Raw genomic sequence first — 17,173 nt, forward strand, 5'->3', positions numbered from 1 at the left:
TAGGCTATCACGGTTCCTACGGACTTATCGTTTACGCTCCAAAAATTCGCTTCAAACCCAATAGTTGGACCGAAAGACATCCAACATGTTGTGATGAGCAAAGTAGTCCATTATGAAAATTTCGGATCCGTACCCATTGTTCACGAAACTATTACAATCGACCGGATACGGACACTTTCCTATTACGAAGTTTGCCAGTTCGGCCGAAAGGGATTAAAGTTTTATCATAATCTCGTAGATGGGCCAATATACAGGGTGTTAGTGATATCGTAGCGAATACTGAGGAGGATGATCCAGACCATGATTCTGAGTGAATATCCGTTGCAAAATTCATGCTTTTATTGTGTTTTTTTATTATTTTTAATTATATACTTTTGCAATAGAAAATTCCACCTGATATTAACTCAGAATATTGTGCTGAGTCATTCTCCTCAGTATTCGATACGATGTTATAAGTACGTATGGCTGTTAGTGACACCGTAACAAATACTCAGGGGGATAATTCAGACCATGATTTTGAGTTGAAGTGAAATTTCCTGTCGGAAAATACACGAAGATTTTAGTTATTTCTTAAATATTTTCAGTTCCATACCTTTGCGACAGAAAATTCCACTTGTTGTCAACTCAGAATCATGATCTGAATCATCCCGCAAAGATTTCGTTACGATGTCACTAACAACCTGTGTAGAACGTTCGTTCTCGTATTTTCTACTTATTGACGTGCGTGTGATTGTGAAAGTTTGAGATGATTCATTTTGATGTAAGATATATCTACTTACTAGTTTTTGTTAAGTTTACTTTGAAGTAATCGCTTATAAAAACATACCTAGAAGTACATACGTACATTGACCATATAGGGGATTTCCTTAGAAAAGGTTCAGTACGATGTACTCGACTGGCGTGCGTGTATGAAACCAATGAATGTGGAGTAAGCAAGAAAAGTATGTCAGTGGCGATGTAAATGGTATTGCACAGTCTACTTACCCCGGTAGGAAATAGGCGTGAGTTTATGTTTATGTGTATGTACTTGTAATTTCATTTTTATTAATGAAATAAATTATCATTGCTCAGAGAATTACTAATATGTTACTGTGTCAGATACACGTAGAATGGAATAGGATAAAAAGGACAGGACAAGACAGGGCAGGACAGGACAGGACATAACAGGATAGGACAGGCCATCACAGAACAGAACAGAAAAGAATAGTAATTATTTGCCAAACATAGCGAATAAGTTCAGTTATGTATCATTATACTTCGCGCTTCGTCCTCTAGATTAGTATTAGTAGATATATAAACACATGTAGTTTCGCCTAAGTGATACCACTCTTGCACTAATTGTTGAGAGAAAGAAAAGGGTAGTAAATAAAAAAGGTTGAATAATAGCAGAGAATCGCGGGTAGATGTTACTTACCACACTATTTTATCGACTGTTTCTCGTCATTCGCAATTTAGTGCTCAACCGCTCTAGACACTTAATACTAGCTCATTTAAATTCACTAAAAAGTTCGTTTTTACGTTAAAAATGCCTAAAAGAAAGCGTTCTAAAGAAGTTGACGACGATTTAGAGACTTTACTACGGAAAGTTAAAAAATTAGAACGAAAAATACGTCATCGAAAAACCAGTGTTTCGGATAGTGATTCGGAAATTTCTCCAGCTTGTGAAACAACGGTACGCAGTACCATACATCGACCAGGTACGTAGTTATACGATTTATTACTTATGTACCTAATGTCCAGACGAATGCAACCGAGATAACCGTTGGGGTTATTTCACCGCATTCAAAATATTAATATCGGGTCGAACTGATATTACACTTTGTCTTTACAGTGCACACATTATGTGTAATAGTGACTATAACTAACTTGCTTTTCATATTTTAAAACCCAAATAATATCAAAAACTCAATTTAGATTTATATTCCGAAAATATTAATTATGTTCTCAGTTTAATTATATTTTAACAACTTTTTTCTTTCTTACCTACTTTTCTAAAGAATAAATGTGCACTTTATTGAATTCTGGACTACTTATGTGAAATTAATTTTACATAAACAAGGCATACAACGTATTCACGTTATGTAATAAGTGTGTAATCAGAGCATTCGCTGGGAATGTCTCGACACACACTAAGTTTTTGTGCCGTAGATATTTTAATGACCTAAATATACTTACCTTTTTCTAACCTGGTGGCACTCATTTCAGAGTCCCCACAACCAATTCTGGGTCCAGACGACTGGTTACCGGAAACTTCTTCATGTCAGGGATTTGTAGACGACGTCAGTGTTGTCGAATCCGATGATGAGAACATCACGGCAAATGCGCCCCCATCCCTGGTCACGGCGGCAGTTAATGACCCGTCGACGTCGAAGAAGACGGTCACTGTGGCTGAAAATGTACCCCCGGCAGAACCTACAGCATTGGACGAGGACATTTTGGAAATCTTAGGAGAAGACCCATTTACCGAGATTAAGTACGCGAGCGACATTCGTACAGAACTAGCTAGTCGCCTCAAACATACAGCTCAAGAAGGCCTGAAAAAAGACGATAGAAAATCGTTACTCGCAAAGTACCCGGTTCCTGCCAATTGTTTACATATCAGCGCCCCTCAGGTTAACCCCGAGATTAAGGCCGCTCTCCCAGAATCCGCACAAAAACGCGACAAGGGCATTGAAGCTAAACAAAAACAAATGGCATGTGCCATTTCATGCCTCAGTGATGTGATCAACACACAAATTAACTCAAAGGACAAAAATAATGAAATGCTCCAAAAACTTATGGACCTAAGCCGCATACTCTGCGATATTCAACACGGCGATTCGGCGACCAGGAGGAATTTCATACTATCAGTACTTAAAAAAGATATGAAGGAGCATCTCTCCAATACGAAAATTGACACCTTTTTATTTGGCGAAAATCTGTTGGAAACTATTAAGTCTGCTAAGGCTGTGACAAAATCGGGTGTCGAACTAAAACTTGATGTAGCAGGCGCTAAAAATACAGCAAAAAGGACGAACACATCTGCTCCAAAATCTTTAAACCGCAAGGCTCCGGCGTCGGCACGCAGGCCACCAGGCGCGAATTACCGGAGCCGCGAGCCTGCAGCTCCGCGAGCGCACCCGGCTACCTACTACCGCATGCCGTGGCAGCCTCCGGTCCCGCCGCACGCGCCGCCGCCGCCGCCCCCGCCGCCGCACCCAGCGCCGGCAGCTCCACCAGCGCCACAACGACGCCGCTACTAGACACAGTTAAGTACGCAGGCCGTCTGGCAAATTATTATAGACAGTGGGCTAATATTACAGATGACCAGATAATCCTTTCCTGGATCACTGGCTACAAAATAGTATTCTCATCACCAGTTGTTCAAGATTCTATTCCTATGTTACCTGTATACACGGAGTCCGAACTACAACATTTCCACGAGGCTATTGATAATCTTTTGCATATAGGAGCTATCTCTGAGTGTAAACCTTGCGAAGGTCAATTTCTGTCAAGTATTTTTCTCACACCCAAACCGAACGGCAAAATGAGGTTCATATTGAATCTTAAGAAATTGAATAAATTCATAAGCACCAATCATTTTAAACTTGAAGACTTACGCACCGCTCTCAAACTAGTATCTCAAAATTGTTTTATGGCTACTCTTGACCTTAAAGACGCATATTTTTAATAAAGATTCACGATGAGTCTAAAAAATACCTTCGTTTTAATTTTGATAACAAGATGTACGAATTCAATGTAATGCCGTTCGGTTTAAGCACCGCACCATTTGTTTTCACCAAGATTATGAAACCTATAGCCAAAATCCTACGCGAGGCAGGTTTTATTTCCACGCTTTACTTAGACGACTGGCTTCTAATAGGTCAGTCCTTCCAACAATGCTTGACAAATATCGACACGACTAGAAACTTACTTACCTCTTTAGGATTCATTGTAAATGAAGAAAAGAGTGTATTGACACCGTCAATGTCATGTAAATTTTTAGGTATGATCATAGATACCAACAACATGCTTTTAAGCTTACCCTCGGACAAAAGGTTACGCATAAAATCCGAATTAGAAACATTTACCCATCTACGCCGTTGCAAAATCAGGAAGTTCGCCCATCTCGTTGGTTTACTAGTGTCGAGCTGCCCAGCTATCGAATACGGGTGGCTGTATACCAAGGACCTAGAAAGGTGCAAGTTTCTCAATTTAAAACACCACAACGATTATGATAGGTACATGAATATCCCAGATACCCTTTTACCTGATATTCAATGGTGGCTGCATTCTATTGACCACTCGATGCATCCCATTAGAAACGACAACTATGTTATACATATATATTCTGACGCCTCAACAACGGGGTGGGGTGTGTGTTGCAATAACGAAACGGCAAGTGGCCAATGGTCAAGTAGCGAACAGAAACAGCATATAAATTATCTGGAACTGTTGGCTGCTTTTATCGGTCTAAAGATCTTCGCGAAAAATCTCTACAATTGCCAAATATTACTACGAATCGATAATACAACTGCCATCGCTTATATTAATCGTATGGGAGGTATACAGTTTCCCCATCTTAACCACATAACTAAAGAGATTTGGCAGTGGTGCGAGGTTCGTAAATTGTTTATTTTCGCGTCATACATCAGGTCTTGCGACAATGTCACTGCTGATGCAGAGTCACGTAAAACGCACCCAGATATAGAATGGGAGTTATCTGATCAAGCATTTCGTCACTTAATAACTTTATTCGGTCAGCCTGACATAGACCTATTCGCTAGTCGAATAAATAAAAAATGCGCCAAATACATCTCCTGGCATAGGGATCCGGACGCTGTTGCTATTAATTCGTTTACCATCTGTTGGTCAAATTTATTTTTCTATGCCTTCCCACCATTTTCAATGGTTCTCAAAATGCTTAGAAAAATAATTTCGGACAAAGCTTATGGTATCGTTGTGGTACCGATGTGGCAAACACAGGCATGGTTTCCTTTGTTCAAAGCTCTCCTTGTATCGGACATCGTGACTTTCACACCTAAAGACAATGTTTTATTATCCCATTACAGCTCTCGGATACTGCCGTCCCTTACCCTGGCTGCAGGAGTGTTATCAGGGCGGCATTATCAAGACGAAGCCTCCCTGCAGCATCACTAGACATCATGATGGCCTCGCTCTCAGAAAGCTCTATCAAACAATATGACGTATGCCTCAAAAAGTGGTGGTCTTTTTGTCAAGCTCATTCCGTAGAACCGTATGAAGCTACAATTCCAACAGTAATTTCCTTTTTGACTAATTTATTCACTGATGGCTACCAATATGGGTCCCTAAATTCGTATAGATCGGCCCTGTCGTTAATCTTAGGACCTACATTAGCAAAAGACGAATACTTACATAGATTTTTTAAAGGAGTATTTCGGCTTAGACCTCCTGTACCTAAGTACAATGCCACCTGGGATACTAGTTGTGTACTTAATCATCTAAGTATTTGGTACCCAAATGAAGAACTTGATTTATGCAAGCTATCCAAAAAGACCATTACACTGTTAGCTCTTACAACAGCGCATAGATTGCAAACTATTTCCAAAATTAATGTCAAAAATATAGAAACGTCTGATGATCGCATTAGTATCAAAATTCCGGATATTTTAAAAACTTCTCGGCCCGGCTGTAAGCAACCTGTTCTTTTTTTGCCCTTTTTCAATGACAAACCGTCGATCTGTCCAGCGAAAACGCTTCAGATTTATATAAGTAAAACGGAGTCCCTAAGAACATCGGAAATGTTATTCATTGGTCTGAAAAAACCTCACAACGCGGTAGGTACACAGACACTCAGCCGATGGATCAAACGTACACTGGGCGAGTGCGGGGTGGACACAGCCGTGTTCACAGCTCACAGCACGCGACACGCAGCCGCCAGCGCCGCGCACTCGCTCGGTGTCAGCGTGGATACCATCCGTAGCACCGCGGGCTGGAGCCACAACTCCTCCACCTTCGCTCGATTTTATAATAGGGTTGTTGGTGACGCTGACCTAGCCTTAGCTCGAACAATCATTGATAACCATTCTCCTTAATGTTAATTAAATAATATCAAATTACTGTACTACTGTTGTAGCTACTATAATAGTAATTACACTCAGTGTAAGATACGATTGTCAAATTGCTTATTTTTGTACCTATAATTAATCATAAAATAAACTCTTGATAATTGCACCTAGTATCATTGACCCTACTTCTCTCTAGGGGCTCTCAAAATCTACATGTGTTTATATATCTACTAATACTAATCTAGAGGACGAAGCGCGAAGTATAATTAGTGATTAAACGAACTTACCTATGTGAAGTTCTATCATAATTATACGAAGCGCTTCGTCCGAAGAGATTAGTATGTACTCCCGCCCACCCTTAAGCCTGACGCTACCCGGGACGCAACAAACAAAGAAGTACGTCAATGATAATGAAGATGTAAGTATCTTATATGGCTCTAAACTAAATGACGAGAAACAGTCGATAAAATAGTGTGGTAAGTAACATCTACCCGCGATTCTCTGCTATTATTCAACCTTTTTTATTTACTACCCTTTTCTTTCTCTCAACAATTAGTGCAAGAGTGGTATCACTTAGGCGAAACTACATGTGTTTATATATCTACTAATACTAATCTCTTCGGACGAAGCGCTTCGTATAATTATGATAGAACTTCACATAGGTAAGTTCGTTTAATCACTAAGTATATTCGTAATACATGTTTTGCCATATCGGAGTCAATAAAGCCAGAGCTTCCTAACTAACTTATAATTTGCCACGAAAACGTCAGACTTTGATGTTTTTTTCTTTTGTAGGGGACGTTTCTTTATAAGTAACATTTAAAATCAGAAACATCTTGAGTGGGGTAAAAAAATATTACGATCGTATAAAAAAAAATGTTTGATATTTTTTGTTTCAACGAAAAATGAAAATAAAGTACTTTTCTGGTTATGTACAGAGACGGTTTCCGATTAGCATTATTCTTCGCCAAATTGAGGGTAAGATTGAGAGGAAGATCACCGATTACGTGGGAGGATCAGCTCAAGCAGGTGGCAGGTGGCCCTATACAAAGAGTTCTACATATGGGACCGAACCCAGTGGAGGAAGATTACAATATAATAATCACAATCCTCAGCAGTGAGGGAACGAGAAGAATGATATTATTATTATTTGTATGTCGTTTCCACATCTCGGGCCTACGGAGTCCCAGACTTTTGGAAGGCGTGCGTGGAGCCGAAGCCAACACGTAGAGGCCCCTTAAGACAGTTTAATCTAAATGTGGTGTGACACCAACCAGCGATTATCCCTGTATGCACTATGGGAGTGCACCCAAAGACAATCCCCGGTTCGTGTAGAACTATTGCAGATTATGGGAACAAAGGGAACTGGGCTATTGGGTTGGGGGTTAGTGGACCGGGATACTGGAGCTATGGGAGACTATTATTATTATTAGCGTGTATGATCCCACTGCTGAGCAAAGGCCTCAGCAGAATGATATTATTTAATTAATTTTGATGTGTACTATAAATGGTAAAATTTTATTTTTATGCACGCTGTAACATAGGTACTAGAACAATCTTTGCAATGGCAGTAGTCTCTCCCCAAACGAATTGTCGCGTTGACAGCGACTCCCAGAACGGCGATTCCCGCTACGGCGAGCCTGTTTACGGCAAGAGGCTAAACATCACGTCTGTCATTTGCATGTACAGTTTAAAACACAATTTTAATCTTTGATGGGTCTTGAACATGGCGAGAAGTGGATGTTTGTATTCTATACACCTCTGCCTACCGCTTCAGAGATATATGCGTGATATTACACTATTATAACATGTATCAACCCACATGTCTACCAGCAAAATGGAACAAAAACAGTCAGATATCTCCAAGTTTACAACGGATACTCCAATATCGCACAGTTTATTTGTCCAATTCAAATTCGTATGCAATGCAAATCAGGTGGTGTGCGCAGTTTGTCATTTGTCCGACTGTACAAAAAGTAGAAACGAACCCGTAACTAAAATAAACATTCGTTTTGTACACGGAACAATGTGAGTGTGTAAAACAAAACCCAAGACTTAGGTACGCTGGAAAAGAAGCAAAAAAAAAAATGTAATAAAATTCCTTTTCAATTTATAATATTATATCCACCAAAACCACACAAGATAATTATCACATCTTTGTAACAATTGAATATTTGACAGTGTTCGGATAAGTATTTAAAAAATACAAACGCTTATTTATATCTCTTAAAATATTTTATTTTCTTTTAAAACTTTATATAATAGAAAAAAAAAACATATTTTTCTTCATTAATTTAAAATTTCGCGCGAATTTGGCTTGTCACGTCAAACGTCACATTTCAATAATTGCTGAGCTGCAACAGAACAGCGTAGTAGAGTACGCTTTCAGACTCTTTAGAGTGGTCTTTGCCGTGTCTGCCCCGTAATGAGACTTCAAGGCTTTTTGAAAGCAAGGCCTTAATTACCAAGCGCAACAGGCCATCAGAACACAATGGCATCTTATACTAACAATAGCCACGTTGAATAGTAACAGCAATCGACCCAATTCTCCTTGGCAATCCAATACATTTGAGGGTACCAGAATCTGATTGCAACATGCTCTTCAATAGGACACCTTGAGTGCCTCTAAACGGTCAACTATCCAACAGATTGGCGCATAGAACATTGCTTAATTTGCACAAATACTGTGACACACCTGAACCAATGGTTAAGGCGTCTTCACATAGTTTGATCACGTCAAACCATTTGATGTGCGAGTAGAATAGGGCCTTCAAATGCCGTATGACGGGCCTAAACAGGGATACCAATGGAGTTACAGCGGTATCCATACTAATACTACAAATGCGAAAGTGTATGTGTGTGTCTGTCTGTTTGTTTGTCGGTTTTTCACGGCAAAACGGAGCGACGGATTGACGTGATTTTTTAAGTGGAGATAGCTGAAGGGATGGAGAGTGACATAAGCTTCTTTTTGTCTCTTTCTAACCCCCCACTTCCCTAAAATGGGACGTGGAAGTTTTTATGGAGCATTCCGCAATTTTCAAGGTAGAAAGCTAAAAATTGGTATGCGGGTACTACTTGTGACTCACAAAACATCATGCATACTTTTTTTGGAAATCAGCCCCTAACCCCTTCAAAGAGGGTGTGAAATTTTATATGGGTCTTTTCGTAGTTTTTAAGGAAGCTAAAACTTAGTGGGTACCGAAAGGGGAACCGTGTTACCCCGAATTTAACGCTTGTAACAGAACGCACCACAATAATCGTCGCGGTTGGAGTCATCTAGTTTATTTTCAATAAACTTTAATGTACATCAATAATGTGTACATATATTTGTCTAAAAGTTAGTAGGTACTTAACAGTAACTAAAAGGTTTAGCTATGGGGTGAAATATTTTTTTTTACATTTATTATTATTTTCGTCTTTATTTTTTTAATGACTTTAGACAGGGAAAACATAATTAGAACTTTGAGAAACATGTAGGCTTTGTTGTACCTTTAGGTTTCATAATTTCATAGACCTACAAACAAAAGGAATTCAATGGTCTCAGCTTGCCCTGGTGAGAGGTAGGTGTGAGTTTATGTATGTATGCACAAACCTATATGGAAGTGTTAATGATATTCTAGTGACCATTATGTGTGTCTGTGCCCTGCAGTGGGACGTATATAGGCTGTTTATGTTTATGTATACCATTATGAAACTATTTATTTCTTAATTTGAATCTAATGTTTTCTATAAGGCAACTTTTTTTATTATTTTTATAAATTTAACGCCATCTATTAGGGAATAGATTTGGATAAGTGCATCTACTCGTACATAGATGGAGTGGGAAAAGGACTGACATTTGTGAAAAGCAGGACTTCATTTCTAGGCAGCTTGATAGCTAGAAGTCATTGTAGTACCATAGCTTGCCAATAGATGGAGCTGTACGATATCAATAAAAATAATCAACTAGGGTATTATTAATGAAACATACTATTTTTCTCCAAAACTGCTTTATTTACTATTGATGTTCATAATTAACAATGTACCTTTGATGTGAGAAACAGTAGTGTGCTCGTAGGCTTAAATCTTTCATCTTACTAAATCTGTCCGTCATTCACATTTGTTTTCCCATAATTTTCTTTAATATTCTGCAACAGATTCCAGGTTTGGAGTAGATATCTGTCCCTCCTGGATCTTTGGACGATTCTGAAAGTAATTAATAACTGAAATTAGGGGTAAATTTTATGTAAGAGCATAATCACTGTCTAGTACCTACTAAGACGATGACTTGCATTTACTTATTGTTTCTACAGGTATTATTTATAATTCACAGGACTCTAATAAACTAATAAAAACATGTAAATACAATAGGAGTAGGATTCATTATTATTCTCAAAAGATTATGAAGGGAGATCAAATCTCATCATGAAAGCCAGTTTTAACCGAAACCGTTTTGCTAATAACTTTATATTTTATTTATCAGTCCAGAAACTATTGGTTGATTTCATGTCTGGTAGGTATGTAATTTACTAATTATTATATTACTCATTAATAAAACAAGGTTGTTAGTGACTGAGCATGTGTAGGAATTTAAGGAATATTTGAAAATTTCATCTGTTAATATCTCATTAAATCCTAAACAGATTCAAATAATTCTTGTAGTCCTGATAAGAACTATCTCTCCACACATGGAGTTAAGTAATAAAATTTTGCTTGATTGCTGTTTGATAGTTGAAATTATCATAAGAAAAATTGGAACAAATGGTTGAAACAGTGACTTTTTGCACTACGAATTTCTCTATAAAATACTTAACGAATACAAAAGGTATTTATTAATTTCTTACCTGGCGAGTGAATATTTTATAGGATACATTATAAACATCGTCAAGAAGTCTTCAATCTTACTAATTATTGTAGCTTAAAACCCGTACGTTGCATCTTATTTTGTCTTCCTTCCATTATGATTCCCACTATTCTGTAGTCATATTAAACACAATCTGAAAGGTTTAATAATTATATTTAACACAAAAAGTACACTAATTGTCCAAACAATACAAACCACACTACTTGATTCAAGTGTTTTGTTTAACTTTGAGAACGAATGAAGGATATGTTCAGCTTACGTCACAGGAATACATAGATTATAAAAAGGTATACGAAATTTTAGAGTTTGTTAATTAGGATTCGAGATAGGGATGTTATTTTGAAAGAATATGTACGAATTTATGGAATAAAATTATTTAAAATACAAAAATAGACATTAGGATAGTTTGAATTTTCGCGGGAGTAGCAAGCACCAAAAGGGTGTCGATGTAAAAATATATGAATGAAGGGTTTTGAGCTGGTATATTTTACAAAATTGAAAATAATAGCTATATTACGTAGTATTTCTTGTTGAAATTGATTTATAAAGCAAACGAAGTTCGTACCTATTGTTTAAAATATTATTCTAATTTTTTAGAACTGTGATTCGCGAAAATTGAAAAAATCATGGAAAAAAAAGTAAAACTAAAATAATGCCAAGAGTGAATCGCATTATTTGGAGGGGTTCCGTGCCTACGATTGAAAGAACATTTATTGAACAAAAACATGAACGTGAGTTGATCGTGAATTTTATATTGCTAGTATGTTGTCGTTGTTAATGACAAGCCAAAACATGCATTGGAGGATCGGGTTTGTAGAGTGGGGGATCTTTTTAAATGTTTGATTTATTGTGTTTCTTTGAATTTGTAGTTGTGATGGCAATGGAGATGCATTGTTTTTGAAAGTTTCAGCTACCTAATTGTCACAGTTTAAGAGATATAGAGGAATTTAGGTATTTTCATGGTTTTTGTCTCCAAAAACGGAACCGTTTTTGGATTGTTGACAAGGTGTTGTATTGTACGCGTTTTAGACCCTAAAATAGAACAATCTAGAAGTCACGCCACTTTCGCGTACACAGAGAAACAGCCAATAAGGTTGAGGAGCTTGGTTTGTGTAGATTATGTAAATTACAGATGTGTGCGAGAAACGTCAGGCAAATGGTCGAGCGAGTGTTTGGCTTTTTAGAAATTCTACAAAATTGGATATATTTTTTATCTAAAATTCTGCAGTTTTGATTTGATAAATTAAATAGAATTTGATTAAATAAATAACATCATTAGTATTATAGTCTACTTAGGAATAAAAATAAAATTTAATGAATATTTTTATGTCAATAGGAAGTATGAGATTTTCAATAAATACCTCGATTGTCAATGTCGGGTAAATGTCACTTGGATGTTTTTGAGGCGCTAGTGGTAGCAATATCGCGATTGCCTGAGAGATGGGACGGAGCATAACGGGTATAAAAGGGGTTTTGCACGATTTTTTGAGGAACTTCGCTCGGAGCAAGAACAGCAGGAGGTGCTGCCGGTTTTAGAAAATTCAAGTCGGACTAGAGTTTCTGTAAGTCGGTAGGGATCCGTTCTGCTGGATTACCAGCTGTCGCGACTTCTGAGAGCTCCGTAGCTCAGGATTACAGTGCGCGATTGTTATTTTGTCAAAACATGTAAATTTGATCTTTAATCAGCTATCCGAACCTTCCGTGGTGTAGCTGGTCGTCTACCGCGATAGAATAGGGATTAGAATTAGCTTCCGTGCGTAGATTACGTGAAATATGTAGGTTTTGTCCGACAAAAGTCCGCGGAGTGCGCTGTAGGGACCCTGTTAGGATTAAAATAGGAAGTGTAGTGTACTAATTACCTTTTTCTTACAGGCATCGTTGGAAACAGGTCTGAGATCATCAGATCTCAGACGACAGGTACAATTTTACGCTAAAGATAGGGCCCGATAGGAGTAGGATGTGTCAAAAGTGTGTAGGGAAGCTTGCGAACGTAGGGATCATGTGCTGCTTGTGATTGTTTACCTTTGTTTGTGTTTTGTTATTATTTATGTTATTTTATGTAGTTTATGTATGTTTATCTATTTAACTTTTTGACTGACACTTTACTGACGCGTAGGGAATGACTGCTTGCGATATATTCTGACTGGATTTTATTATCTTATTGGTTATGTTTGGGCTGTGTGTCAATGTTTACAATGAAAATTGTACATATTGCCACATAGACTGAACAAAAATGTTCTTCTTGTAGTTCTGTGTGTTGGGATCCGCATTTCGAGGTAATATAATTATTGCTTGGAAATGGGGAGATCAGTATGCAGAATGAGGTATCCTTGTTTTAGAGGTAACCTCATGGATTTAGATTTTTACCTTATATTGTGAACCTAGACTGTTGGTCCAGGTTGGATTGTAATCTTGCTGTGTTTCATTGTAGTTAGAATTCCCCTGAGGATTCTATTCGAAAACCAATCTGAAGTTTCACAGGGTGAACCTTTATGGTTTACGGCCTGCTACCTCACTGTGTCAATGTAGAATAATTGTAGGAACAGTTGTTGTTACCACTGTAACATGGTTCTGGATTGTTCTATAGTGGTGCTTTGGGAGATACAGCTATCTACAGGAGTGGGGCGGTGAGATATTATTATCCATGACCTTCTTTCTGATATTGGGACAGGATGACCATCCGTCAATGTGAGATGAAGCTAGATAATCAGTATCGAGCCAGCGCTGCGACTTGGATAGTCAGGTTGGATTGCCTCCTCCTGATGAGCGGTTGTGCGTGGCGATGCTTTCGAGTATGAAGACTCTAGCCGATGCCATATAATCAGTATTGTATGGTATGGGTCAACTTAGTCCTCTTGTGTTATAATGTAAATTTATTATGACCCACTCTGGACCTATCAGCTTATTGTGGCTTATCAAGCCATGTAAATAATACAATTAATTACTAATTTGAATTGAATTATAAAAGTCTGGATACCATGAGATGAAGGTAATGGTATTGATAATGGCTTTTGAATAAACTTATATACTCTGAATCTGTGTTGTTATTTCACCTATGTGACTTAACATGACTTCTTATATACTTACTTACTTGTATTGTCCGGGCCTGCCTGGCTTGATTACACTGATATACAAACTAATTCAACACAATTTTATTTGTGTTATTTTACTATTTTTTTTACCTGATAATACCTTAATGTCACTGCTGCTAGTTTGTGACATACCTAACTTTACAACCTATACCTTGTCCAGGGGTTTACCTGGCCTAATTTCACTATGCAACTTGTTTGCTTACTAATATGCAATATTATTGCTATAATGCATTTATGCATAACAATTACATCCAGTTTGACTGCATATATTCTTGTGATTCATGGTTGGTGTCATATTCATGACCATCCATCTCACAATCATACTTATTCCTATGGCTGGTGTTATTGCAATGCCGCTGAAGCCATAGTAGGGACGTTAGGGACATTTTTGCTTAGTATACTCGGGGTCAATCCAGTTCGGTAGTCTCTGCTTCTGTTGATCCTCTTGCACTGTGGTGTATTGGGGGGAGGACAGTGATGAGTAGCTGCGTATTGCCTTCGGTTGCTAAGTCGCTCATTCGTTTTGTTAGGGACCTTTTGCTTAGTATATTTGGGGTCAATCCAGTTCGGTAGTCACTGCTTCTGTTGATCCTCTTGCACTGTGGTGTATTGGGGGGAGGACAGTGATGAGTAGCTGCATATTGGCTTCCGGTTGCTAAGTCGCTCACATACTTACCTTTTTGCGCCATGGCTATGGTGCTAGCTATGCATCACAATGAGTTGTGTTGTTAGATTGGATGTAAATCTGTCTAACTAAATAATTTTATTACATATGTGAAATTGGTGTCGGGAAGCTCTTCCCTTTACCTTCCAACTTATTTTACCTAATGCTCCTGATATGTCACATTTATGTGCTTATCTTAAAAATACCTATTTGTTCTTTCGGAGAGGGGCCTAAACCAGGGTAGGGCCTCATTCGCCGGTGAGCGTGGTCGGGGCTCGGAACGGCACCCTAAATCATTACATTGTTGGTATGGGATTCTAATCCTTTTCCTGTGTTCCTAGATCTTTTACAATAATAATACTAAATTCCTAAACATATTTCAAATAACTAACTTATTTCTTACCTTCTTGTAAGTCTCACTTGTTTAATTTGTTTAATTATAAGCTTTAATCAGTGTCATTAAGTTTAGGTTTGCTTGGCGTTGACTTGACTGTTTTTAAACTATAAATATTTATAATATCTTACATTCCATCGCCCTATTACTTAGATAATTCTTTGACTTTCTCATATACCATAGTGACATAATTATAACCTATTTGTATTGTTATTAAGTATATATGTAGTATATTAAGTTAGTATTATTCTTTATTTACATGCCCTCAATAACATGCATTCATATCTGACTCAGCTACCTTCATATAAAAGAATTTGAGTTACTACAAAACACAACATAAGGTCCTACCTTTATACTAGACGATCACAACAATAATAATGGCCATTTTAATCACTTAATTTGACTATAACCCAGGGTCGAATCCTGGTCATTTAGTCGTGGAGTGGAGTGTGTGGGGTTAATAAGTAAATTATGTAAGGGGGGGTGCGTTACAATTTGGTGCCGTGACCAAGATATGAGGTCTCAAATGCTGGGAAAAGATTGGATGTCTTGGGGGCGTGAAATTTGATATGTATGTGTATATAACTAGGGGTTTATAAATATGTGAAATGTTTATGTATGTGTAACCTAAGGGAAACATAAAGACATGTATGTATGGTTAAAATAAAGTGGGGACGTGAAAATTTACATGTATGTATGTAAAACTATGGCTTATAAATGTGTGAAGTGTTTATGTATGTATTAATGTAACCTAGGAAAGGTGTAAAGTTATGTATGTATCTTTATAGTGATGAGGGGGCGTAAAGTTATGTATGTACCTCAAGAATTATGTGGGGTGTAAAGCTATGTATGTACATCAAGAATGATGAGGACTCGTAAAGTTATGTATGTACATCAATAATGATGTGGAGGCGTAAAGTTATGTATGTACCTCAAGAATTATATGGGGGCGTAAAGCTATGTATGTACTTAGAGAATTATGTGGGGGCGTAAAGCTATGTATGTATTTTAATTGTCCAGCTGGGGCGTTCTATTTTTGTGAATAGTAAGGGTTTGAGACTAACCTACCAACCCTGATAGCATAAAGGAGTGAAGTTTATGCTAAAACGGTTCAATCTTATGGTTTAATTATTAATTATTATAAATAAGAGTCTGGTTATCATCAACATTCTAATATTAATTTATATTATAATAAGTACAGTTGTCATATTCTGCTTGTTTTATTTATTATTATTTCACTTTAGTTTCACTGTGTATGTCCATGTCATTTTTGTTTTATCTCACTGTGCATGCTTATATTATGTTCTATGTGTCACTTTTAGTATCCTCTTACTGTGGCCAAGACACCTTTAGCCTAACCACAGTCACATGAGTCTGTGTGATTGGCAGTAAGAAAATCCTTCCTGCACCTTCTCCTTTCCACTATCCGCCTGTTGCCTTAGGTCTCATGGTGCAGGTATCCCGCCCTATGTATCTATTTATATATTTTCTGTGTAGGTATGGCTAGGGCTAGGGCTGTAGGACGATAGGCAGTTTGACTTGCTAGCATTGTAGGGTTTTGTTCTTGCATAGTTAGGCAGGGCTATATTATCATTCCGAAGCTGTAGGTTATGTAGAAACATGCGCGTAACTGAAAACAAAATAAAATAGCATTGTAAGCGTGTTGTGAACAAGATGCAAGTGAAGGTTTTCCAACGTACAGACGTATTATTTTAAGTAACCAAACTTTTATAATTACCTTGTGTCATCTTTTATATGTTTTTACTAGGTAGAATCTTCTTATTTACAATGATTTCTTTAATAATTACGATGAAATAATCGTAATACGACGGATGGATCTCTCCAGTTGTCAATCTGACATTAAATTTGTTTGTTTTTGGTTTGTCTAAGTACGTAGACAAGGATCATCTTACATACAGCCTTGTTTTAAGTTCATAGTTGACAAAGGATTTTTTTATTTTTTTACTAAATAAGTGTGTTTATTTAGTATTTTTATAGATACAATTTATCTAAGGCTATAGAATATAATTTGTGACGTTTTGATGTAGGGTTATCTTACTTTTATAATAAAATATTTAACAAAATCGATCGATCTAAACTAAAATCGATTTTAATCGGTTCGTGTATAGATGCTTTATTTTGCCTGCCATC

At 37.4% G+C, this 17,173-nt stretch overlaps 1 protein-coding gene and 1 long non-coding RNA gene across 2 annotated transcripts; one reads left to right on the plus strand and one right to left on the minus strand.

Moving 5' to 3' along the window:
• Positions 1 to 1,318: 1,318 nt before the first annotated feature.
• Positions 1,319 to 5,113, plus strand: LOC126381293 (uncharacterized). Its single transcript, XM_050030794.1, has 3 exons — positions 1,319 to 1,697; positions 2,206 to 3,247; positions 5,052 to 5,113. Exons 1-2 carry the CDS (start codon positions 1,526 to 1,528, stop codon positions 3,240 to 3,242), a joined length of 1,209 nt encoding a protein of 402 aa, XP_049886751.1. The 5' UTR covers positions 1,319 to 1,525; the 3' UTR covers positions 3,243 to 3,247; positions 5,052 to 5,113.
• An 11,065-nt stretch (positions 5,114 to 16,178) lies between these two features.
• Positions 16,179 to 16,877, minus strand: LOC126381300 (uncharacterized). The gene is made up of 2 exons (XR_007568765.1): positions 16,761 to 16,877; positions 16,179 to 16,652 (listed from the first exon to the last, which is right to left on the minus strand). It is a non-coding gene; the product is annotated as an uncharacterized LOC126381300 (long non-coding RNA).
• Between the last annotated feature and the right edge of the window lie 296 nt (positions 16,878 to 17,173).

The sequence above is a fragment of the Pectinophora gossypiella genome, unplaced genomic scaffold, assembly GCF_024362695.1.
Source record: "Pectinophora gossypiella unplaced genomic scaffold, ilPecGoss1.1 Pgos_43, whole genome shotgun sequence".
NCBI lineage: Eukaryota > Metazoa > Arthropoda > Insecta > Lepidoptera > Gelechiidae > Pectinophora > Pectinophora gossypiella.